Consider the following 26,345-nt stretch of genomic DNA (forward strand, 5'->3'; position numbering starts at 1 on the left):
CCTTTTTGATAGGAGACTTGAGACCAGATAGACTTGAATATTCACTGTGTTTGTTTTCAGAAGCTCATTTAGTCTGAGGTAGCAGATAGACCAGGAATCACAATGTGATAGGAAGGGAAATGGAGGAACTGAGTTTATAACCCTACTTCAAATTTAGCTTACAAATGGCTGTATTTGGATGCTGTGGCGTGGTCTGGGAACTTGGGTCTGTTATGTCCAACCTTCTGGTAATGTGGCAAGACTGATTCCTAACAGATAGAGTAGGCTGTGGCTCTTGCAGACAGCCTGCAGGCAAGACCAGTGTAGACACATGGAGCTGGTGTCTTGGGATCACATCAGGCTGGAGTCTTGCCCACAGCCTTCCTGCTCAGGTACCACACACTACATCTCCCCTGTTGGCTCACTTGAGACAGGTAGCAGTTTTATTGATGATTGCATGGTTAAATGTGTGCTACTGACAAGGTGCAAGCAAGCTTGACCTATTTAATCTCTTCTATTATGCTTAGTATGTTTCATGTAAATTAATCTCAGTGCATTGCTTCTGAATCTTTACCTTTGCACGTTTTTCCATTGCAGACCGCCGAGGCTGATGGGTGAAGGTTTTGTTGTGATGCAGTCCAATGATGTTGATATCTATTACTACATGGATGAACCAGGTACCTTCAGTTACACACAAAGATAAAATTTTAAGGAATTTGAAGGTTATTTTTTCATTTAATTGTCTGGACTTTAGACAATTCAATTTCTTTTTTTTTTATGTTGAAAAATATCTATGCTGAAAAAGTTAGTGTAATGTTTTGGAGCCAAGAAAAGCATTCATGAGTATGCTTATGAATGCTTAAAAGTTCCTAAGTTATCTGTTCTGCAAATGATAAAAATTTCCACTGAAGTAAATGGGACAGACTTAACATGTTTTGTATTCAGAACTGAGTGAAATTTTGAGCTGCTTTCTTTTTAGTGGTTGTTACCAGTTTTCTAGATTGTTTCATTTAAGAGGCTTGAGGAATTCCATAGCCGAAATAACTATATGTAGAACTAAAGTTTTTATCAGTGGGTAATTTTATGGTTATGTAGGTATTTTGTCAGAGATGCCTTCCACAAGGCTGTATACAACATCAAATCAATATTTATTCTTGAAACAAGTTATGTTTTGTAATGTATGTAAATATAAATGGTGTAGGTTTGCAGAAGTACTTCAGGAGTGGGGACAATTTATAATCATCTGCTGGAATTTTGTGGGAAGTTTATTTGATGTATCAGTTTCTGGTTATTGTGTTGTCTGTCTTTTTCACTTTAAATCCAGTGTATTATACTACCACTTTATTTTGAGTTTTTTGAGTTTTTCTTGGCTTGCAAAAGCTTTTGCTCTGACTCCACTATCTTGAACAAAGGTAACTTGTTCAGTAATGGTGTATACTGGTGTAGGACAGGGAACAATTTTGGATTGTTGCTGAATGATGGCTTAAATTTTTACTAGTAACTCTGGAGCTACTGTAGTAAGTCTTCCTTTTTGTTTACTTGCATTGTCTGTAGAAATGATTTTAACTTGGTTTGGAAGTAGGATACAAAGCCTGTGTTGGTAAAAAGCAAACTTTAGAGATAAAACAGCTGTGTATGTCAGCATTTCACTGACATGGGTGAGCAGCACTTCAGAAAAACTCAAGGATTTTGAGTCATGTTCTTGCTCTTGGGAGTCTGCATTGAATTGTGGCTTGGTATTTACGTACTGTAGTGGTCTCAAATAAAACTGACATCAGGACACTTTAATTGTCTTGTGCTTACCAAATTAAAATTTTTCAAGTTAATTTGAAGCAGCTTCCTTTAATAATCTGTTTATTATATTATGTAATACAGGTCTTGTACCAGAGGAGACAGACGAAAATAATGATGGAGAAGCAAATGATGAAGACAGCAAATTACAGGATCTGCCACCATGTTGGGGTTTGGACATTGTTTGTGGAAAAGGAACAGACTTCAACTATGGACCTTGGGCTGACAGGCAGAGGTATGTTACCATGTTTTACACCTTTAGTTTTTATCTTTAATATCTATTATTTCTGAGAAAACTCTAAATTTTCCTGTGTGCAAGTGCTCAAACTTATAGTTTATTTGAAGTAGACTAGGCAGTCTAAGAGTGCTGCTTCAAGGTTAGTAAATTGTTGTTTATCTTCCAAAGTTAGACTCACTCAGTGCACATGTATTATTAAATTAATAAATTACATTCCTATTTTTTTGTGAACAAAGTAGTTTTAGAATTTACCAAGTGTTACGTAGGTAGGGGTTTAACTTTTTGATTGCTTACCTTTAGATTTATCAAGCTCCTAGTAGTTTGTGGAGGGGAATACACTGCATATTGATGAGGAAATTTTATGGAAGTCCAAATCTGGCTGTGAAAATGAGGGGGGAATAATTTATCCTCGCTCAGCAGAATCAACCACTTGATGTGGTCTCCAAAGAATTTATCTTCTAGATATTTTAGTGACAAAATATTGGGCCAGAACTCTACTAGTGTTTTTCACTTAGCCCTCAATGTTTTGCATGTGAGTATTTCTGGTAGATGATAGAACTGTTTAGAGAGAAAAGGATTGTTAAGTAAAAGTGACATAATCAGTGTCCCTCTTTTACCCTAGTAATTACAGATTGATACTTGGCCTCCCTTAATCCTCCTGTGAAATTATTATGATTAATTGTCTCTTAGGATTGTGAGAATGGCAGACCAAAGAGTAGTCATTAGATATGACAATCTTAGCTTAAGAGAACATGCCAATTTTCAGAACAGTGCTTTGCTAGAAACATGAAGCCAGTGAATCATTAATGACATTTTTAATACTCCCAAGAAACTTGCTCTATGGTGCTGTTGCTTTTTATAATTTAAGCTGGCTAGGCGGAGGCAATTTGGTGCCTGCTCAGAGTGCCTAGGGTTCAAAGGTGCATGACTGGGAACTCTCATATGGTACCATGGTTAGAATTTTAGACAGTGCCCTAGTGTTCTAGAAGCATAGATCTGTAGGAATTTTGTGGACTTTTTACTCTCAGTTCCAATAGGGAATTCTACAAATATTGATCTTTAGTACATCATGCAATAAAATCTTGGGCTTCCCCAGGATTTTTGACAATGAGTGTTCTGTGGTGCTTGAGGGGGTTTTGCTGTTGGATTTTTGGGCTTTTTAAAAAACAACAACAACAAGAAAACAACAAGCAAAACAACCAACCAAACAAACAACAAACTTGTATGCTGCTGCAGTGATCAGATACTTGGTGCAGGAAGCTGCTACTGCCACTGCCTTGAGACCTCTATAAACTGTGGTGTGTTTCACTGCTGTGGCTTTTCTTTCATGTAGCTGCATGTTCAGACAGAAGTCTGAGGAAATGTAGGCTTCATTTAACTCCCATTCTGAGGTCCTAAAGTTTCCTCTTTTGTTTATTTCTGGGCATTACATGAATTATTGATGCACAAAGTAAAGCATAAACAGATTGCTTCCTGCTGTGTTTTTGTGGGGGATTTGTAAACCAAAACTTAGGAAGAAGAAAAATATAGCTTGTTTGGCATCTGAATTAAAGTATTTTTGTTCTAAATCAGTTATGTTCCGTCCATTTCTGGCTTTAATCCAAACGTTACTTGTCATTTAAACTTTTGGAAATTTCAGTAATGAGTTGGAAGACTCCTGTGAGGAATGTGTTAAAGAAACATTTTTAACACATCCAGTGGTTGTCTAAAGACTCAGCTAACAGGAAAATAATTAATTATGCAAATAGTTGCACAAATATGTTTAAATATACATACATGTTCTGTGAATAAACACAACTTTTCCTTCTTTTTTTTTTGTCCTAGGGATTGCTTGTGGAAATTTTTCTTCCCACCAGACTACCAAGTTATGAAAGTCTCAGAAATTGCTCAGCCTGGGAAACCAAGACAGATTCTTGCTTTTGAACTGCGGATGAATATTATTGCAGATGCCACCATTGATTTGCTTTTTACCAAAAACAGGGTAGATATTGAAAATTTATCTGGGATATACATTGTCTACTGTGATTGTCCTTTTCAGTTGTGTGTGTTTTTACTTGTCTCAGGTGTGTATTACAAAACTATGGTTTTAAAAGCCAGGCAGTTTTTGGTTCAGTCTTCCATAGTTATGAACAAACCCTTCGAAGAGAAATACTGGCTGAAACACATTAATATTTTCTGGCTTATTTTATGTTTATTTTAAGCCTTAAAGCTACATCTTAAGCCATGACAGCTCCTACAGTCTTGGGACTTAATGACTGGTACATCTCTTGTGCAGTCTTCCATTATGATGAAGCTCACCATGATGAGGAGAGAATTTCTTCTGATATTGGATGAATTTCTAATGTTACTGGAGAGATGCTAGTGGAGTAAAAAAAACCAATGCGAGTGTGTATGGGTTTGGGTTTTTTTTCCCCCTGTTTCTACTCTTACAAATGGAATGTAGTTTGACTTCATTGTACAACTGTTGGTTTTTTTTGTGACTGAAAGTGTAGTGTGAGAAAAACCTATTCATCTGCCCTTTCAGGCCTTAGATCAGAATATCTTATGCTGTTTCTATTAGTGGACTTAAGTCAACATTTGTTAAACCTAAAAATGATGTTATTTGGTGTCATTGCACATAGGTCATTAGTAATTTTTCTGAATGTAGAGAGACTTTAGTCTTTGGGTGCCTTAATACAGGTGTGGATAATTATGGATAAAATACACTGGCTCATGCAGTGAGCCTAGAATTAATGATGAGATGTCTTTTCTTTCTTTCAATACAGGAAACTAATGCTGTACATGTAAATGTTGGTGCTGGATCATATTTGGAAATAAACATTCCCATGACAGTAGGCGAAAATGGTGAGTGAAAGTTAAGCTTAATGAGTTTTTCTTGATTCCTGTGTGTGTCCATGTCTTGTTTTTATCTTTTGTGACTATGACATGTATATTCTTATATAAAGGAACAAAAGGTGTATTTCTGGTATAAAGGTGTATTTCTGTGTATATTTCTTTGCAAGATATTAGAGCATGTATGTGTTTAAATAGTTGTTATCTCCATGTTTTGTTCGGGTTAGGAAACACAAATTCCTCTACTACTAAGTAACATATCATTTAAGTCTGTATATTGAAGCAGATGACAGAAACATTGTCAACTCAAAGCAGGAAGATTTCTTCAGTAGGATTAGTGTAGCAGTTGGATCAGACTGAGAAATGCATTATGAAAACTAATTTAATAATAACTTATTTAAATAAAAACCCAAGATGAAGTGGAGATGTATGTGAAGTTATGGGTATGTTCCTTGTATTTACTCATCTTGCTGACTGATTTGAAGCCCTCTGCTAAATTGTTTGCTCTCTTGGTTCTTTTTTGCATCTTGAGTTTTATTCTGCAACTTAACCCAAGATCTCCAAAACCTGAGCATTTTCAGACCCAGCAAGAAGACTTGTGTAATGTCTTCTGCATGAGGGCAAAACATGTTAAGCTTTTCACTGACAAACAGTAGAGGAGAGAATTATTATAGTAACTAATTTCCATGATGATATTTCTTGGTTGTTAGTGAACTGCTCAGATCACTGGCAAAAATTATTTAAAGACTTGCATAACTCTTATGTCTGAATGATTATATTTTATATCTTTTGTTGGCTAGGCTATTCACCAACAATTAAAGGGCAGCTTCTACATGTGGATGCCACCAGCAGTATGCAGTACCGGACTCTCTTAGAAGCTGAAATGCTAGCTGTAAGTTTGCATTAAGCAGCACAAAGCTGCAGTCTTTAGAGGATTTTAAATAAAGAACATAGTTATTTGTCTGTGGAGCAGTTCTTTAGATTCTTAAACAATACATCAATATTAATTTTTTACGTATTTTTCATGACCCTAACGTGTAAGGAAATTAAATATACATGCAGGACTATGTGCATGTGTAACTTTCAGTGACTTATATAATTTATAAACCATTTTAAATGTATTTTGAGGGCAGTGGGGGAATTGGAGTACCACTAATAAATTTTGCCTCGTTTACTATGTAGCTATGTCTTCCTGTAGGCTTTTTTTAATAAATGATTACACTCCCTAGCTCTGCTACAGAGCATATGGGCTTAAAAGTAATTCAGAGTGCTCAGACTACTTGAGACAGCTGGAATACTACATTATTCTTCTGTTTGCTAAGTATTTCTTTTATGCCATACTATAATTTTGAAGATTACCTTTCTCAGTTTTTTTTTTCAATTACTTTATTAGAATGATGTTTTAATGTTTAAATTTGGGCACAGTATCAACGGTTGAAAAGTATTATATTCTGAGGGAGTTTAGTGTATCATGAAAAGTGATGCTTCTAATGAAAGCTTTTGTTTATAAATTGCTTGGTATGTCTACTGCAGCAGATGTATCAGAAGTTAGTAGTATACCTTTCCAAATAAATGAATGCACTAACACTTGACCTTCAAACACAGAGAGAGATTAAATTATTAAGAAACTAGAGAGACCTTCTGTTCATCCCAGCAGGAAAATGGTTTTAATTATGCATCACGGTACGTGCGTGAAAACTGCTGAGCTACAGGGTCAAGGATTGTCATCTTTCAAGTAATTCTGATGCTTTAATATCTTGTTCACAGTTTCATATTAATGCCAGCTATCCCCGGGTATGGAACATGCCTCAGACATGGCAATGTGAACTTGAGGTGTATAAGGCAACCTATCATTTCATCTTTGCTCAGAAAAGCTTCTTTACAGGTAACTTCTTTAATAAACAAGTTGCATATTAAATTAAATACTCTTCCTTTAGAATTTCTTTTCAAATTTTGCAAAGGTGTGCAAGGCCCGATAACTTCTTTACTAAATAAGTTACATATCAAATTAAATTAGCTCATATTAAAGACAACAAAATGCTTCTGAGGACAGAGTTCCTGATGTTTTCTGTTGCCTGTAAGTGTTTAAGTACAGGGTATTCTTGTATTTGAGTAGAAATACCAATTAATTTTCCACCATCTAAACTAAATTTGATCTGCAGTTATGTTATGTGATTTTTAAATTTCAGATTCGTTTATCAGAAGTATTGATTTATGTATTATTTATTAACTAGGATGTGGATTTCTCTGATATCTCTCTTTTTGACTAATTTTCAGCTGGTTGTGTCCAGATGATGAGAAAAAGTACTTTGCTCCTTAGCCTTTTTGCTGTGAGGAAGAATGCATGCACACAAGGCAGTGCAGCATCATACAGCATCACCAAACTGGTGATGAAAGTTCCAGCTGCAGTAATGGAAAGCATATAGCCCCATCAGTACTGCACTGCTTGAGCTAATCAGCCCTGCTGGGTGGAAGGATTAATTAGTGTGGGCATGCTGCCATGCTAATGAAGTTATCCTCCTAGGGAGGCCAGAGCCATTATCTGTGCAGTGCTGCAGTGTGCAGCGTAGTGTGCCAGCCTACTACAACAGCACTGTGTTGCTGCTTTAGGTGCTATTACTAATCTACACATTCAGAGAGAGGATCAGAGTGGAAATCCTAAGGAAAGCAGCTGATAGTCCAGTGCTTCTAGGTCAGTGTGTAACTTTGCTACTGAACAAAACTGAACTAGAGAACTTAGTTAAACCTACGGCTTTCCAAATTAAGAAGCAGGTGAAAAATGGGAGATGGGTTCACAGCAAGTATTTGTGGATACTGTGTATTCTTCTCATTTTTCTTTTTCTGTAAAGGAGCAAACAGTTAAGATGTAAAATTTATCAAAAGTCAAAAACTTAACAGAAGAAATCTATCACTTGATTGCTAACTAACTTGTCATTACATGTGTTTAGATTTGATCCAAGACTGGTCCAGTGACAGCGCACCTGATATTTTTTCATTTGTTCCTTATATGTGGAACTTCAAAATCATGTTTCATCAGTTTGAAATGATTTGGGCAGCAAATCAACACAACTGGATTGACTGTTCTACCAAACAGCAAGAAAATGGTGAGGTCACTTGGATTTTATTTTTTTTTCTTTGAAAGAAGAGTACATACTACAAAAATATGTACAAAATACAGACTTTATATATAGAGTTGAATTATGAAATTTTTACTAGAGGATGATACATTCAATGATAAATACCCATTTTACTACTGTTCATGTGCATAAACCATCCTAAAACTGAAGTTCAAGCTTACTTTGTACAAATGCATGCCTTTTTTGGGGAGAGTGGAGTTCTAGATCATGTTTTAGCATTCATTTTTCAAGATCCTTTGAATCTTTGATTTAGTACAAGAGTTTTCAGAGAGCAACTATGAGGTCTTGACCTATATTCGGTAAGCTAACTAAAAACATTCACTTGGGAATAATCTTCAGTAGTGTTGCAAAAATGCCATTTGAACTCATTATAGCTAGAAAAGTCTCTTGCCTGAATAGGAGACAACACAGCTAATTGTAGAAAAAACTAAGAGGTACATTTCAGAAAGCCAAAGCTTTGTGCAATATGGTTTATACATATTTCAGTTGTCTACACTGTACTTGAATCTTATAATTTCAGTATAGAAAGGTGGTGGATTAAAAATAATGAAGTTGTGTTCTAGTTAAAAATAAGGTTAACTACATCACCAGAAGCCTGAGGAACTTAAGAATGTGTGTTTTCTTGTCCAAAAACTGATGTGTAGAGCAATAAAGTAGTGAGATACTTGTTAGTTTTTTTTATTGTCTCCTTGGAGTTTCATTGTGCTAAATACTTTGTCTTTCTATAAAGGGCAAGCTGTAGAGAGTAAATACTTTGAGAATAATTTAGTATGATGTACTCTAAATACACAGTAGTTAAAATGACAATTTCCTATATCATGAGTTCTTAAATATATTTTGATAATTTTTTACCTGTATGTTTGATAATTTGTCTAAGAACAAAATAGGGTGTAATTTCGACAGATTTTTTTATGTTTTCCTCTACTCTCACAGTTTATCTAGCAGCTTGTGGAGAAACACTGAACATAGTTTTCTCTTTGCCTTTCACTGATTTTGTTCCAACCATATGCAATACAAGATTCTCTTTAAGGGTAAGTTCTTTTCTGCTCGTACCTTTTGTCTTCCAAATGTGAGATAGTTTCCATACCTCCTCCAGTCAGGAAATTTTTAATAAACTCTTTCCTGAAAGAGCAATACTCTCACTTAGAGTTAATAGACTTTTTCTTTAAGTAACACAGAGGTAAATGGTTTCTGTTGCTTATGTGAGGCATCCAGTCATAGGCTTTGTTGATTTGTAGATGCATATAGAAGAAAAAATAAATTAAATTGTAAGTAAATATATACATATTCTCCATAGGTATGTACACACTTTCAGTGTACATATTTATGACACATACTTAGACTGTGTGTATCTGTGTATGTATTTTATCAATTGAAAGTCTGTTCCCTTTTATTTAGAAAATATGGAAATCTAATGTATTTTCAAAGCTGAAAATCAAATACTGGAATGGGTACCCCCAAACCATTTGGGAAAGCCATCCTCCAGATTTTAAGAGTTTCTGCATAATAAATAATGATGACAGATGCAGCTAGTTCTTTCAAAGACTGTACTTCTTGTCTTCCCTAAAATAGAAGCTATCTAGTGCTACTAAAAAACAACAAAACTAGTTAATGGTGATGTTAGTAATTTTGTACAGTTGATAGCAAAGAAAATATGGTTTAGTTGAGATGCAAGGTAGCCTTGTGTCAGTCACTGAACTTTTGCAGTACAACTTGACAACAGAACAGGAATGCCCCTGTATTTTACGGATTGCTATGGTGTGTTGTTACATGCAATCTACTGGACTTGTTAACTGTTCCAGAACTACAAAGCTCTTGGGACTGTACTAGAAATTGGTGGGAGCTTTGGTCAGCAATCACAAGGGAAAACTGATATTTTTTGCCTCAGTTTGCCAGTAAAATGCAGAAGATGGATGGCACTTATGAGCATGCAAACAACAACAGCGTTGTGCAGTGAATGTAAATTTTCTGTTGCTGATGTTTGGTTTCAGGGAGAAGATGTTGATCTTCATTTGTATCTACCAGATTGTCATCCTAGCAAGTATTCCCTTTTTATGTTGGTGAAAGATTGTCAACCTAATAAAATAAGCCCTGAATCTTGTATTTCTGCTGAATGTCAAAGTGGTCAGAAAACAGGCAAACCCAAATGGAGGAACATTACTCAAGAAGAGTGAGTTTGATCCTGATATGTATTTATGCTTTTATATTGGCTCTTCATATTACTCATTTTGTTTGTGATGAAAGCAAGCTTACATGTTCATGGGAGATACTGAATTAAGCTAACAGAAGTGCAATGTTTCTTTTTGAAAGGACTGGATGGGTTGAGTGCTGGACTGTCCCGAGTGTTGTGTTTACAATTGACTACTCATGGCACCCAATTTATCCTCAAAAGGCAGATGAGCAGTTAAAACAATCCTGTAAGTGTCACTCCCTTTTTTTTGTTGACATGTTTCATTTCAGGAAATGCTGTGACTTGGTTCAGTTGAACTGCTTATGTTTGTAGAACTGAATTTTGAACTGAACTCCTATGATGTGTGAAATGGGGGAGAATGCTAATCTTTATAAGGCACCAGGGTTTATTTAAAAACTGACAGTATCTTGTGATGCAAAATTCCAGAACATGTCCCAGTTGCCTGTGTGAAAAGAGTATACTGTCAGTATTTCACTTCTGTGTCCTTAACAAAGTGGATCTTGTAAATGGGTTGTTACATAACATAAAATATCACGTGGTAGGTTAAATATGAAGTACAATAATTTGGCATTATTGTGTTCCTTAGCCTTTCTGAGCTTTTTTTCCTTAGGATGTTATGATGTTGTCATATGATTTAAATGTTTCAATACACTATATATGAGATACAATAACATAGTCTTTCCTTTATGGATATGAAAGTCTTAGTTTTCTGAGCAATGTTGAAGTGAACCACAGCCATCATATATGAGTGCTGTTTAAGAAAGAATTTTAAAATTTTTAATGTCTAAACAATATTTCTATGTAAGAATCTTTCTAAAAGTACGTGCTTGCAAAAAAAAAAAGTGTCACTGTTTGACTCCGTGTCTGACAACAATGCTCTCGATCCCCTCCCCCTATCACCCAGGTAGGGAAGGAGAGAGATAAAAAGAGAGAGACTTGGCTGAATTGAAAACTAAACTACACAGCTTTAATTAAACACTAATGAATGATATAAGAAAATATATACAATTATATGCAAATATGTTCAGGTATGGGCCTCTCGCCTCCTCCCACCCCCAGCAACTCCCACAGAACTCCCCTGAGATTAAGACAGTCCCGAGGAATCCTGGAGATGCTGCTGGAGAAAGCACAGAGTGATGAGGGTCAGGAGAGTTCGGGCCTAAGGGTTACCTAAGGGTGATGGATGGACGGAGTCCTCCCTGGACACCGGCCATGGACGGAAGAGAAGGGAAGAAGAAGAAGGAAGGAAGCTGTCCTCCGTGATCCCCGACCTTCCTTTGAGCCCACGTAGATATATGGAATGGAATATCTCTGGCCCATTTTGCTGTCTAACTCAGCCTCATACGAGGGGGGCCACAGATCTCCCCGTAGTGTCTGAGTTGGCAGAGTGAAGGTGCGACCTTGAAGACCCAGCAGTTACAACAACATTCCAGTGTCTTATCAGCCTAGCAGAACACACAGTTGCTAGTTAAAAGAAAGCTTACTGAAGGACAAAAAAAATCAGCAAAAGGAAAATTGGCTTAATCCTGGCTCAAACCAGGACAAAAAGTTATAAAGTACTTAAACACAGAGGTAAAAGTAAGTCATTTTATATGCAGAGGGAGGTATGCAGGAAGGTATGGTGTTACATAAAAGTCTTTCAGGTTGAGATGCTTGAAGCAAAACGGGTGAGTAATTAGAATAGTAATTTGAATGGGCCTCAATCAGCAGGTGTCAGAAGATATGCTGGATAGCGTTTTCAGGTTTTGAGTTCCAACAATTCAAATCTAAAAGAGATCAAATTTTAGAGGATGAATCAGAAGAAGTAAGATTCATCTTGCAGATGTTCATTAAGTGCTCTTGTGAGTCTGTCAGCTTGTGTCAAATGTACCTGTTTCAAATTTGAGAGCATTTACTTGTAATTGTAGCAACTGAACCTGCATTTGAAGTTTCTACATACACAGGTAATTTTGTCTGCAGCTTCCTTCAGTGAATAACCCAGGGCAGTCCATCTCACTTCTAATCTGTGATGCTGATGGAATGTTTCTTACAGTAGTAGCAACATCAGTATTTTACTTTGAGTCAATCTCTAGAACTCTGTAAGACTCAGAGGAACAAATACGTTGCGTTACAACAGATGCAGCTTCCAAAAAAAGTGGTCATCTCACTGCAGCATTTAGCTAATCTATAACATGTAATATAATGCAAGCACTGACCAAGCATTAGAGTCAATAGTGGTAAGGTAAAGCTTGAAGGTTTTTTAGCTACAGGTGTGTGTTCACTGTAGTTCTGTACGTGCTGGTTCTTCCAGTTAAACTGGCACTTGAAATCTTACTCTATCAGAAGCATAAATTTTATAGAGCTTTCCCATAGAGCTCTTTACTTTCCCAGCTTTTTTCCCAGCTTTACATTCCCAAAGCACTTGAAGTTAGTAATTTCCTTCTCATCTCCTTTCCTCACTTAAAAAAATAAGACAAAGTGCTTCCTTCCCTCTAACTCCAAATAAAAAGAAGGGATAGGAAATAAGATTTGAATTTCCAAACTGCTTTGTGACTAGAGTAATTGAGTTGGTTGAGAGGAAGTTTCTACCTAGAGAACTACTAACTCAGAATAGGTTTTAAATACAACTTTTTCAATTTTCCTGTTTATTCATTTTTGTTTATTCTGCAGTAGCTGTGTGGTTGTGGGAAAGCTGCTACACTGAAATGAAAGCATGCATCTGTTTAACTTGAGAAGCAAGATAAATAAATGGAATTTTTAATTCAGAACTTGAAGGATTGTTTTTCACTTGCATAATTAACTTTGACTAAAGTACTCTATTTTCTTGTCTTCCTATAGTTACTAGATAGGAGAAAACAGTTCAGTAGCATAGAAATGTTAACATAATTATACAATCCCAATTAGGAAGTTGCAAAAAGTTGCGTATTTTATACATACTCATATTTGCAGAATTTTGTCCATCAGAAGCCTAACTTCTAATAAAAATCTGTTCTCTTTGTTTTGCTCTCAAGTGTCAGAAATGGAAGAAACAATGTTGTCTGTGCTAAGGCCATCACAGAAAACAGCCGACAGTGTGATTGCATCTCCCACAGCTTCAACCCGCCTTCCCCTTGACCCCTCAGAGCTGCCCCCAGATAAGCTGCATGTGGAACTGGAACTCTCCCCAGATTCCCAGATAACCTTGTATGGACCCCTGCTCAAAGCCTTTCTGTCCATAAAGGTAGGCATAGGAACACAACTCATCAGATTGCTGGAGTTAAGGATTGTGGAGGGGAAGGGGGAAGGACATGAGGATAGTTAAAAAAGATACTTTATTCAATATTGAAGAATTTTTCATCCTTGATGTTAATCTGTTCTGCTTTAAAATGCTCATTTGTGTTGTTTATGTTGTGTCCGCTTCCATTACTGCTATTCAGGGTGGCTAGAAACAGTTTAATTTCTTCCCACCTCCCTCACCCTGTTAGGGGCAATTGAACACATTGCTTCTACTTGACTAACAGTTAAATACTTGGGGTTTGCATGGGTTTTGTGGTGGTTTTATTTTGGGTTTTATATGTTTGTTTGTTTGTTTAAAAGGTCTGGTTTAGCCTACACAGACATAACTAAGGTAATGCTTCTGGATTTTGGGTGAGAGAATGAGGAATTTTGATACAGGTGATCAGTATCAGGACTCATACAGAAACAGCACTTTTAATGAATTTATATAAGATATTGCATGTAAGCAATGAATACCAGAAAATGCTACATTTTATGTAGAGCTTATAGAACTTAAAATGTGCTCATTATTTTTTCATGTTGCCACTAAATAGGATTAAAATTAGGCAGTATTGCATCTTGTAAGCTTCATTTCTTCTGATCCAAAGGAAATGTGCACATGTGTGAATTGCTTCTTGAACTCCTCTTTTGGAGCCCATAAAATCATGAGATGGTCCTGTCTTTCTGAGCAAAACAGCACTTCTTTACTCTCTGCCTCTGAAAGTAGATGTAAACAGCACTTATGTTAGATCCTTTGATTTTATGATGATAGAGTTTTTATTTTAGATGTATATTTCTTCGATTAAATCTAGCTTTTATGTTCTAAACTTCCAGAGAAAACGTAGATGAGTAGCTTGTTTTTGAAAATCCACATTTGTTGTTCCTTGTAGTATTTATTTTTCTACTGTGTTTACATCATCTTGTCCAGCTGTGCTGGCAGAGTCTCTTAATAGGTTTCTAGTTTGGAGGTTTTTATGTTTGTTTTCCTGTCTTGCGGTTGAATTGTTGTTTTCAGTTTGTTTTCATTGAGATTCCTGGACATGCATAATTCATACAGTTATGTTAAGCCTTCTATTCTTGGGAGGCAGTTTTTTGGCGTAGTGCACTTGTTCTTACTGGAGGATTTACTGGCTGGGAGTGAATGGTCCTTAGATCTCCAGCAGAAGGTACCCAGACTGAAGCTACTGGAGTTCTTAGCACCCTCTGCTGGTTCTGCCTTTTAAATATTTCAAGGTCTATCATCACATCGGCCCGTACCTCTCCCTGTTGCTAAAAAGCAAAGCAAATTAGCTTTGTTTAACTTTTGAGGATTTTTTCGTTTGGCTACAGAGCAGTGCTTAATTCATACACACTAATATCAGAAATACTTCGGAGACTTAATGCAAGTTGCTAGAATTACATGTCCACAGGAGTCCTTGTTTCAAGGCTGATAATGAGCCTGGCTTTTCTGCAGACCTTTCTCAAGGACATGGGTAACTTGCAGTTGCTTGCTTTTTGTAGTACACTTCCTCTTTGCTTGTGCTGCTGACTTGTGCTTACAAAAGAAGAAAGAAGTTTGGAAAGCAAATGAGGCACTGAAAATAGGGGGAGGAGAGCAAGCAACATCATAAGACGAATATCTGTTTTGGTTTAATCTCCAGTCTAGTACTCATTCGTCTGCATCTCACAAATCACCAGTGGAGTTTGTAGTAGTAGAAACATTTCTGTCAACTTGAGAGGTCAAGGGCTTGAATTACTCTAAGAATGAATGAGGGAGGAACGTTTACGTCTGTGTTGTAACCTCTTTGTTCAGAAAGGATTTTGCTCCACAGAATTCTTAGTCCCTAACACTTCCCACTTACTGAATTAAAAAGAATCTATACCCTGCATAATTGAGAAAATTCTTGGCAGTCTAGTTGTTGTTTTTTTTAAGCAGAGGTGATGAGTTATCAGAAATCTGATTTTGATGCACTTGATAAATAAAACACAGGAAGTTGATTTTTAATTTTTTACAGTAGTGATGGATTTTCTGTTTCACAATTAAATTTGGCATGGTTAGTTTGGTTTTAGATGATTAAAAGGGGTTGGCTTAGAACTAAGTTGGGCTTTTAGACCCAAGGGGAAATATGTTTATGAACTAATAATTAAGAAACATGTTTAAGACTTTGAAATATGCTGATAACGAGTTTCAGAAGGTTGGATAAGAGTGACTTTCTGCAGGATGTTTTGTTGTGTTTTTACTCACAAAGTTATCTGTCTTTGAAAGCACAAAATCTGTTTAAACTGTCAGCAGTAGCACTTCAGAGTAGTTATTTGCATTGCATTCAAGTAGAATACTGGTACTCAGAGAATTACTAAGAGCCCTTTCTTTTCCTGCAAAGCACATGGCTACTAAATCTGCTCACTTAAGGGGTATCTGTTTTTCATAATAGTATGTATGTTTCTTCAGCTATGGGTTGTAGCTATACCACATATCTTAGGGAGGGCTAAGGTTGGATTTTTATTTCATTACATTGCCTATATATTTTTGTTTTCCATATGGTGATAACAATTGCTTTTCCTAGGAAAATTATTTTGGTGAAGATGACATGTACACTGATTTTGAAGAAGTTATTTCAAGCCCTGTTTTGTCACTGTCAACATCTTCAAGCTCTGGATGGACAGCTGTGGGAGTGGAAAATGACCAAAAGGAAAATGAAAGTTCAGCCAAGCCAGTTCACCCTCTTACTTTACGCCCATGGGATATCACTGTGCTTGTTAACTTGTACAAAGTGCATGGACGATTACCAGTGGTAAGTACTTCAGAATCTTAAAAGATTTTCCTTCGTGTATTTTTTTTTTCTAGTTTCATAATCTGGAGCTAAATTTAACTCCCTGGAACATGAAGTTAGGGTTGTGCTCGCCTAAGTGTGCGTATACTCTCTGCTAAAACTGTGGCTAGCTAAAACAATTTGAAATGTTTTTTTTGCTTCTTTGAGAGGCAGAACTGGCTAATTTTAATGTAATTTTTATTAAATGAACTTGATTTGTGTGATCATTTTTTTGATTGACCATTATGATTTCTCTGCTAATTAGCAAAACCGTTTTCTAACAGTGCATTCTGCTCTGTGCAGATGTTTCTGAGGCACCCCCGGAATTCAAGAAGAATCCAGATTAAAAAAACTGAGTTCACCCACATGAGTTTATTTATGTAATTGTCGAAGGGTTTTTCAAGTTGCACAAGCTTCTTTTTTGAGGAAAATTAGGATACTCCCTGCTCATAGGTGTGCTTCTAATCTTAGAAATTCAACTATGTTGTGTATTTTCAGTTTCTGAAAGAGATGTATTTAATTCTTATTTTAGCATTGCAGTCCAGATGGTCCTGAGTGCCCTACAGCTTTCTTGGAAAGGTTGTGTTTTGAGATGAAGAAAGGATTTAGAGAAACAATGCTTCAGCTTGTACTGTCTCCAGTGAATTTGTTTCTGAATGACAACTATCAGGTAGCAAGCTATTTTTTATGTGCTTGTGGGTGTGTTTTCTTGAAGTTGTCATGATCTTAAAATTGAATTATCATACAAAGTTTATTAAGGCTTATGAATAATAAGAGATATTAAGGAAAAATCAGATGCATATTTGTATAGCTTCGTATTTAAGAACACAATCTATTTTGTGTACTGAATCAGACTCTTAAAGATTGTTCAAACCTGTAACTTAATTATTGTATTACAAGGCAGCAGAAATGAGGTTGCAGGGAAAACCTTGGGTTTGGGGTTTTTATGATTTAATTTCAGCCCTGAGACTTTTTTTTTCCATAATTTTACTATTTAGACTTAATAGTGCTGTGGAGTTCACTAAGGGGAGGTTGTTGATGATGGTTGCTAAAGATCAAAATAAACTTGGGTTAAATTTCTCTTCCCTGTAAGAATTGCATATATGTTGTTTCGTGGGTAATGCTGAGAAGTCTTGGACTCTGTGTAGTGTACAAAAGTCAACAGGATTTCAGAGGTGAAGGTGAATGTGTATGAAGCATCTCTGGCTACACGGGTTTTGCACTTTGAATTCATGCATTCTTTGCCACTATCAGCTTTAACTTACCTGTCCTCAACAGCGACCTGCAGTGGACGAAGTCCTTCGAGAGGGTCACATCAGCCTGTCAGGCCTGCAGCTGCGTGCTCACGCCATGTTTTCAGCAGAAGGTTTGCCTCTTGGGAGTGACACTTTAGAGTATGCATGGCTGATAGATGTGCAGGCTGGAAGTCTTACAGCCAAAGTGACAGCACCACAGGTACTGTTGAGAAACTGTTCACTTTGAAATTACGTTACTTTCTTGCAAAGCTGACATAGCACAGAATTTTGGAAAGCACAAGATCTCAGCTGAATTTGGATGCATCTGTGCCTTAAGTAACCTTAATTCTACAGTTTGAAAATATAATTGTTTCTACAAGTGGATAAGAGGTGCTAAATGAGCTGGGTCTGATACTTGTCTTAAATCTAGGTGAAACAGTGGCAAGTGTTACATGAGAATTTGAAAGGGTGATGGTAACAGAGCACGAACAAAAATCAGGAGTGAATACTGTTGTCACTACCTGTAAGCACATGTATTTACATCTATGTATGTTAACATACAGTAATACTGATCAGAAAGGCAACTACAGTTATCTGTGTGCACTCTAAGTGGTTTAATTGCAGAGTAAGTAATACTTCTCTGTAAATAGACCAGGTATTTTGGGATGCCTTAATCCATAAACTAGGTAATGTAGTGAACAGGAGAAAGGAAAGTCTATTGAAAGGTTTGGTAATGAGATGACTTAACTTCCTCTGACATTGATATTATGATGCTGATTTTTGGAGATGCAGGTTCGTTACCCCTGCTGGTTAAGTCACTGGGAAGGATACATGAAGTATCCACTTGTGATTGCAGTCTCAGAGGCAATTTTATATCCTTGACACTGAATTTGAATCTTGATGGAGATGTATAGGCATGTTCTTGGAGATGTATAGGCATTTGCTTGAAGGGATGCTGCCACCAGTAAGGATATCAAGTTGAACATTTGGTAGGAATTTAGCTGGCAGGTGAAGAAAGCTATGGACAAAGCCACGTTTTAAAGTAGGAGACAAATGAGATAATTTGGGGAAGTGTAGAATGGGCAGGCCTCAGCAGGAGAGTAGCTGATAGCTCTGTCATACTGCTCACTGCAAAAATTCTGATGCTTGATCCCACTGCAACATAGTTTGCTTTTACAGTATTGGATTTTCTTAGGTCAGTCTTAGCACTAACTCCTTTTAGTTTTGTCATTGATATTACTTTTAATTTTCCAGATCTAAAAATGACTCTTAAGTATACAATAGGCAGATCACTCAGGTTAGAGAACATTTCTAAATAAGTGTTTGATGCAACTTAAGGATTTTCTTCTCCTACAAAGCCGTTTTCAATTGTATGCTTCATACAGGACTTGAATTTTATTTTTTTGTTGTCAGCCCTGCTGTGAAGCAGAACTTGAATTTGCTGTTTCAGGGTTGTTGGCTTTTTGACTCCTGTAGTGTGATGTACTGCAAGAATTTGTGAAGGGAGAGCACTACAGGAGGAGGAGAGATTGTGCAGGACAGCCATAGCTATATTAAATTCCAGTTAAATTACTGCTGATTTTAAGTGCCCCTTCCTTTGGCTAGCCAAGGAAAACCCATTTTCCTCTCATAATAGAGACAGACAGTCATTAATAATTTTCTTTATGAATGAGTTAACTATATAAAAGGTTTAAATAAACAATAGGCCAATTGCTAAGTCCAGTAGGATTCAGCAGTTCTGTTTAGCCAGTTTCCTCCAATGCTTTATAAATGCAACTTTCTTACATAAATGCAAGGAAGTCCGACAAGTAAATCATGAATGGTAATAGAGTATTTAGATGTATTTTTTTAGGTAAAATAAGGGGAACTCTCTTTACAGTGAAGTTCTTAGTTAACCATTATAGCAGAAGTTATTTCCTTATACTGAGAAATTATTTTCTAAATTATTTAATGTCACAGTGTTTTCCATGGGAAAACTACAGAGATTTGCATGTTGTGGCACACAAAAATAAGTCTTGATTAACAGGAAATAGACCATGTGGAGGCAAGCTAATGCAGCCAGAATGTTACAGTGTGTTTTTTTTGTTTTTACTTCTGCGCATCTTCTGGCCTCTGGTGATGTTCTTTCAATACTCTGTCCAATTCTGAAAGTTTATTTTGTGTGGTGTTATTTGCTTACAGCTTGCATGTCTTCTGGAATGGGGGCAGACCTTTGTATTTCATGTGGTGTGCCGGGAGTTTGAATTGGAAAGGCCAAAATCTGTAGTAATATGCCAGCATGGAATTGATCGTCGTTTTTGTGACTCTAAGGTAACCTTTCATCTGCCTTAATTGCTTGCTGTCTTTGCAGAGGTTCTTGGGAACAGTTTAGAAATCCAGCCTTGAAGTTATCAAGACACATGGACTATATGGTCAGATTGGATGTTCCCTTTCATAATTATAGCTAATTATGTAGAAAGCAAAGTGATTCCCCCTGGACTTTCCCGTGGATATGCAAAATGTTTTTGTGCTCTATGAATTACTTCAGAAATGATATCTACAGAAGTCATGCCTGGTTTCTTACCTCTGCTGGGACAGTTAGGAGCCAAGCAGCATGCTCTGATGTCCCTTAGGGGACAAAGGTCACACTTCCCCTCGTGCTCCTGGCATGTTTCTACTGTTTTTCATTCTCTTTCCTCTGTTGATGAAACAGTGCTGTGGTGGGAGAGTTAAGCTGACCATTCATAGCTTCTGTGGACTTTAATTTTATTTTTAAACACGGAACTCTAACTTAGCCGTCATGTCATTGCGGGTTCTGCTTTTGGTGCTTGTCTCCTGGAATCCACATGCACTGTCACTTGAAGACTGAAGGAGGCTTGCCATATATTAAGTATGGCTTCTGGATTTCCTCTTTTAAGATCTCCCTTTTTTTCTTTTTTTTTTCTTCTTCTAGTTTTCATTATGTTCTCTATTAGCAGACTTGTCTTTTGCTGGTGGAAGGCAGGAAAACCAACTGGGTCCCCTGGTGTTGCTGGACAAAAGAATTTAAACATGCACAAGTAAATGAACCTCAGCAAAGAAACACCCCATCTCCTATTCATGTTGATAGTGTAGAAAAAGTAACTTTTTATTGCTCCAGTTTTAGGCCTCTTTTAAACAGAAAATAAATAGAAGGATAAGCACAAATTAAATTAAAACTGCTAATATAAATAAGATCTCCCTTTTTTTTTTTTTTTTTCTTCTTCTAGTTTTCATTATGTTCTCTATTAGCAGACTTGTCTTTTGCTGGTGGAAGGCAGGAAAACCAACTGGGTCCCCTGGTGTTGCTGGACAAAAGAATTTAAACATGCACAAGTAAATGAACCTCAGCAAAGAAACACCCCATCTCCTATTCATGTTGATAGTGTAGAAAAAGTAACTTTTTATTGCTCCAGTTTTAGGCCTCTTTTAAACAGAAAATAAATAGAAGGATAAGCACAAATTAAATTAAAACTGCTAATATAAATGTTAATGTTTTTTGTTCCCTTTTTCTTCAGATGAACTGTGTCCCTGGGCCATGCCCAACATCTGATGACTTAAAGTACACTATGACACGCTTAGCCATGGATGGAACAGATCTGTATGTGGTGGAACATGGCTGTGCCACCAATATAAAGGTAAAAGTATTTATCTTAACAGTAATTTAAATCCTTCTTTGTCAATAGAGTTCTTAATATATTCCACTAGAATAGCTACCTGAATTTATTGTTTGCTTAAATGCAACAGACTAAGCAGAATTTCTGAAACTTTTAAGTAATAAAAGGTTGCCTTGGACAGGGACAGGAGTAGGTCAGTTTGGCTTATGCTTAGTAATTCTATTAATGAAGTTGGAAAATGGTAAAGAGGAGGGGATGTCTGCCAAAATAAGAGTGGAAGCTGCAGAATTGGTGTAAAAAACTAAAGAAAACATGGGGCAATACCAATCTTGGTATCTGTACCTGAGAGCTAATAAGAACTTGTACTGTAATTTAGTAACTCATCAACTGGAAATTATTGATATGGATTGTGTACAAGTCAATGCTGTGATAACTCATGATCATCTTATGTGATACATCAGTTTGAATGAAGATTAGCTTCATAGAGGTGAGAGCAGTGTTGGCACCACTGCCTGACTCAATTAAGAATGCTGCATGGTGTATCCTCTGTCCAAAAAAGGATGCACAGAGAAGAGCTGATATTGTCTCCATTATCCTAATCATCCAAGAGAAAACTGGAATAATTTACTCAGTGTGGGAGACTATAAGTTAAGAGACAATTGAGTCATGGTAACAACAGAAAAGGAGAAAAGTGCTATTCTAATAAGAGGGACTAATTGTTGTGCTGTCTGTTAGTAAATTTGGTTTTAAAAGGTACACTTAACATGTAACGTTTTGGGGACAGCTTCGTATCATGAGCAAGAATCTAACTGAAGCAAAGTGCTAATTATTTTAGGCATTTTTTAATGACATAGTATCTTGTCATTTGAATGGCTTGCTACCATGTGGCAGTGAAAAAAAATACATTTGACTTCCCAAAGTCTTTTGAGCCCTGTATTGAAAAGCACTATCACAAATTTTAACTGTGTTTGCAGGCATAATGGTGAATGACAGTGTTTTCAAAGGCAGCTTAATAACCTGAACCACTGCAGAAAATTACTTCCTGAATGTGTTGCAGTCAAATAAAAAAAAAAATATTTCCAGTGCTCCTTTGTAGTCTTTGACAGCGATGAGAAGTAATAACTTAATATTAACACTGTGAGTAGGTCTTCCATGGCAAGGTTCTTTTATCAGCTTTCTTTTCCCTGTGAGAAGTTTGAAAACTGTCTGAAATTTCACATACTTCATGGTGACTTTTTGGAAAGTACTGAAGCTGTGCAGGAAACTTGGTCCAATGTCTCCAGATAATTTAGTTTGAAGACTAAGCATGTTTGGCAGGGCTATGTCATTTTTTTTCTTAGCATACACCAGTGTTGGGGAGGATCGATAGTGTGTGAGCAGGTGGTTTAGTTGGACAGTGACATCAGGGTTCATGATTTCAATCCTGTTTTCAGATGGGTGCTATACGTGTTGCAAACTGCAACCTCCACAACCAGTCTGTTGGAGAGGGTGTAAGTGCTGCTATTCAAGACTTTCAACTGAGACAATACGTTGAGCAGGTGAACAATTGCAGAACTGGTCTGCAGCCAATATTAAGGAGGGCATATTGGCTGGAAGCTGGCTCTGTCAACTTGGGGCTCATCACTGCTGACATTGCTTTAGCTGCAGACCATCCTTCTAAACATGAAGTGCAGAGACACTTCTTAGAAACACACGATAACCGAACAAAGAGGTAAGAGATATGAATGAAGGAGATGCTTTTGAATTCTTTTTGGGGGTGAAACTTTGTTCTTTGCTTTTGAGGATTATTATTTTTTTTTTCTTTCTTGCTTACAAAGGTGACAATATCTTGTTTGTTTTTTAAAGTATGTGGAATGTTTAGCTATGGGCTTGGTGATTTCAATGTGCTTTGACTATACAGAATCATGTGATTTTGGGCAAAACTCTGCCTTCCTTTATTCCCCCAAAATGAAGATCAGGGAGAGGATGGGATCAAATTTGGTCTTTATTTTCAGGCTGTACTTAAAAGAGCCCCTAAAGAGTCCTGAGCAAGCTGATGAGCAGCTGTGAACTACATGCCTGGTGTAGCTGTGATTTGTGTCTCTCTGGAGAGCAGTTGCCTCTGGCACAAGCAACAGGCACCACTGTGGAGGGTATTTGCAGTGCTTGCCTCCATGCAGAAAGAAAGGATTTTTACTAATAGTGTGTATTGTGGCGGGTGGATATAATCTGTGCCTGAGCTCTGCATATACATTTGTGATTTGCTCCTTTCTGGAGTTAATCCTTCATTTTATGTCTGACATCTGTGTTTCAGCTGCAAATCTTAATTACTTGTTTCATGTCAAGAGAAATAGGAGCTCACATACAAGGGAGGGATATCTTTTTAATCTTCTTGTCACTGATATTAATGTGCTAAGGCTAATGTAGTAATGTGGGTTTTTTGTTTTCTGTTTTTCTGCCTTTGTATAGATTGTGGTTTTTGTGGCCTGATGATAATTTGAGGAATAAGAGAAGCAAGAACAAGTGTGGCTGTCTTGGTGGTTGTCGATTCTTTGGTGGCACGTTAACAGGACTGGATTTTTTCAAACTTGAGGAGCTGACACCTTCAAGCAGCTCTGCTTTCTCAAGTACAAGTGCAGAATCTGATATGTTTTATGGGCAATCCTTACTGCAGCCAGGAGAATGGATAATTACTAAGGAGATGCCTAAAATTTTAGATGGTGAGAACACATTGTAACTGTAATTTTAGTCTATTTTGCCCGAAAGTATAATTTCTTAACTGTGCATTAGTATTTATAGTCTTTCCCATTATAGTTAATGAGTAGTACATGTGCTCTTGTGCAAGAGGTCTTTTAGTGTCATGGGCTCTTCTAAGACCAGACAGTAGCTTGAAAGTAGTAAGCAAGCTTTCATACACTGAATTTTTATATTGGCGTGTAACTCCTTTCTGAGTAAAAATAAGTTTTTTCACTTCTATATATTCTACTTACATAGAAAGCAGTCTACCAAGACAGTGATGTTTTGCTGTTAAGATTTGATAAATTTTTGTTAGTACAACATACTAGTATGTGTATGCATTTCAAAATTAGGGCTTTTATTTATGCAGGGAAGAGACCACGGCAGCTATCAGATGTTCAGTTTTTCTGTTTCTGATCCTAGGTAAAGCAAATGGTGTAAAACGCAAAGACTGGGATTGCAGGTCTATGGGAATAGAAATGGAGAGAAAAGCACAACATCTCAGCCTACAAGTGCCATTGCGTTCCCACAGCTCCTCATCCTCTTCAGAGGAAACGAGCAGTTCTAGTGCTGCACTGCCCTTGCTTGCGGGTGAGAAGGACAGCCCGTCGTCAACTACTGAGGATCACTTGGGACAGAAGGAGTTCTTGTCTGGTGCAAAAAGAGAAGATGGTCGTGGGAGGTTAGTGCTGTGCCCAGTGAGAAGTATAATTATATGTCTGACAGAAAAAAACCCCACTATGTTTAGCAATTTATAAAGTGTTGGTTATTTTCTGATGGTACTGCTGAAATCCTAGTTTGAATGCCAGTTTGGATCCCAAATAGGGGGTGATTACCTGATATAGGTAGAAAATTCAGCATGTAAGACAACTTGCTGTTCATATTAGTTTTTACCTCTCTGTATGTAGACAAGTGTACTAACAAGTGGCAGAATTCAGTATGTAATCAGCGTTGTGAAAATACTTGCTTTGCTATAGAAGGTCAAGGAATCGCTGAAGCATTTGACCACTTCCATCAGTGGAGAGAGAAGCATAATAAAATAAGCAAATGAACCTTTAATTTTTGTTTGCAGTGTTGCAGCTGAGGGTGCAGAGGGCAGCCCTGCATCCCCTGGCAACCAGGAAAGGCCTGTTGGTCAGTCTCCCATGAGGTCTCCTCTGAAACGACAAGCATCCGTGTGCTCCACCCGGCTTGGGAGCACCAAGAGCCTCACGGCAGCCTTCTACGGAGACAAGCAGCCTGTCCCAGTTGGTGTGCAGTTCAGCAGTGATGTGTCTCGCAGTGATGAGAATGTCTTGGACTCCCCAAAGCAGAGGAGGAGCTTTGGTTCTTTTCCATATACACCATCTGCAGATTCAAACTCATTTCACCAGTATCGGTCAATGGATTCCAGTATGTCAATGGCCGATAGTGAAGCTTATTTTTCTGCAGCAGAAGAATTTGAGCCAATAAGTAGTGATGAAGGTCCAGGAACCTATCCAGGGAGGAAGAAGAGAAAAAAACAAGCTCAGAAAACTGAGTATAGTAGAGGGTCTATTTATCACAGTGTGGAAGGGCCCTTAACAAGCACAATCCATGGAGAAATGAGTCAGGATGTTAAAACCTTGCCAATTAAGACTCATCCTTCACAGGCCTCCTTTGTTTCGGCTCTTGGAGGAGATGATGATCATGTGGAGAACTTGTATGTCATGGAATCTGACAAGACTGTAGAAAGTGAGCAAATAACTTCCCAGCAGCCTGTAATGGCATGTTACCAAAATTATCTTTCACAGTTCCAGGTGATCAACTGGTCAGTAAAGCATCCAAATAACAAAAGAACTTCCAAATCTTCATTGCATCGCCCTTTAGACCTTGACACTCCAACAAGTGAAGAAAGTTCCTCGTCTTTTGAGCAACTTTGTGTCCCAACATTTAAGGTATGGAAGCTGGAGGAGGCAAGAATAGCGAAAGGAATAGGAATTCAAAACAAGATGAAGTTGCTTAGTACACCTGTTGTGTAAATAAGGCTGTGAGAAACTTGAAACTTTTCTGCTTTTAGTTAAGTAATACCTTGGATTTCTGACGTAAGGTTGTGGGCTGTGTGGCTGGTAGGTTGTGGAAAAGAAAAGATGGAGTTAGAGTTCTGTGGATGTGTGTTCTGAATTGTCATTATTGCACTTAAAAATGCTGCCTGTTGAATGATATCCAGCAGAAGGATATTTGTATGAGTTTTGTTTAAAGTATGTTACACAGAACTTTGGTAGCAGTATATCTAATTAACTTATTTTGTAAGTATACGTACACTGATAAAGTATAATCTAGGCTGTAAATGCTTTATTTGTAAGTAAAAAGATACTAAGTTTTAGCAATTATTTTTGTAAATAATTGAGCTTTTTTTCCCTAGTGATGTATGTGATATGAGCATCCATGTTTAAGGAAGGAGTTGAAATGACATACATGAAAAATAATGGAAATTACTTGATAAAAAATAGGTGTCTAAGCTCTAGAATTCTATTTGTTATCAGAATGCAGCAAGAGCTTTGTTTATCCAAGCCGTTTGTAGATTAGTATCTGAAATCTAATTTTTTAAAAGCAGTTTAAAAATCTACTC

The 26,345-nt window shown here is 37.1% G+C and overlaps 1 protein-coding gene across 1 annotated transcript in view; it reads left to right on the forward strand.

Moving 5' to 3' along the window:
* KIAA1109 (KIAA1109 ortholog) overlaps positions 1-26,345 on the forward strand; it is a 108,175-nt gene that overhangs the window by 17,823 nt on the left and 64,007 nt on the right. The window contains exons 8-27 of the mRNA XM_010008907.1: positions 577-656; positions 1,855-2,005; positions 3,833-3,989; positions 4,774-4,852; positions 5,641-5,732; positions 6,608-6,725; positions 7,789-7,944; positions 8,911-9,008; positions 9,969-10,147; positions 10,288-10,394; positions 13,159-13,367; positions 15,946-16,173; positions 16,724-16,864; positions 17,470-17,646; positions 19,608-19,736; positions 20,942-21,061; positions 22,474-22,751; positions 23,489-23,739; positions 24,179-24,437; positions 24,828-25,671. Coding sequence (XP_010007209.1) covers positions 577-656; positions 1,855-2,005; positions 3,833-3,989; positions 4,774-4,852; positions 5,641-5,732; positions 6,608-6,725; positions 7,789-7,944; positions 8,911-9,008; positions 9,969-10,147; positions 10,288-10,394; positions 13,159-13,367; positions 15,946-16,173; positions 16,724-16,864; positions 17,470-17,646; positions 19,608-19,736; positions 20,942-21,061; positions 22,474-22,751; positions 23,489-23,739; positions 24,179-24,437; positions 24,828-25,671 — 3,853 coding nt within the window. The remainder of the gene's footprint in view (positions 1-576; positions 657-1,854; positions 2,006-3,832; positions 3,990-4,773; positions 4,853-5,640; positions 5,733-6,607; positions 6,726-7,788; positions 7,945-8,910; positions 9,009-9,968; positions 10,148-10,287; positions 10,395-13,158; positions 13,368-15,945; positions 16,174-16,723; positions 16,865-17,469; positions 17,647-19,607; positions 19,737-20,941; positions 21,062-22,473; positions 22,752-23,488; positions 23,740-24,178; positions 24,438-24,827; positions 25,672-26,345) is intronic.

The sequence above is a fragment of the Chaetura pelagica genome, unplaced genomic scaffold, assembly GCF_000747805.2.
Source record: "Chaetura pelagica isolate M959 unplaced genomic scaffold, ChaPel_1.0 scaffold221, whole genome shotgun sequence".
NCBI lineage: Eukaryota > Metazoa > Chordata > Aves > Apodiformes > Apodidae > Chaetura > Chaetura pelagica.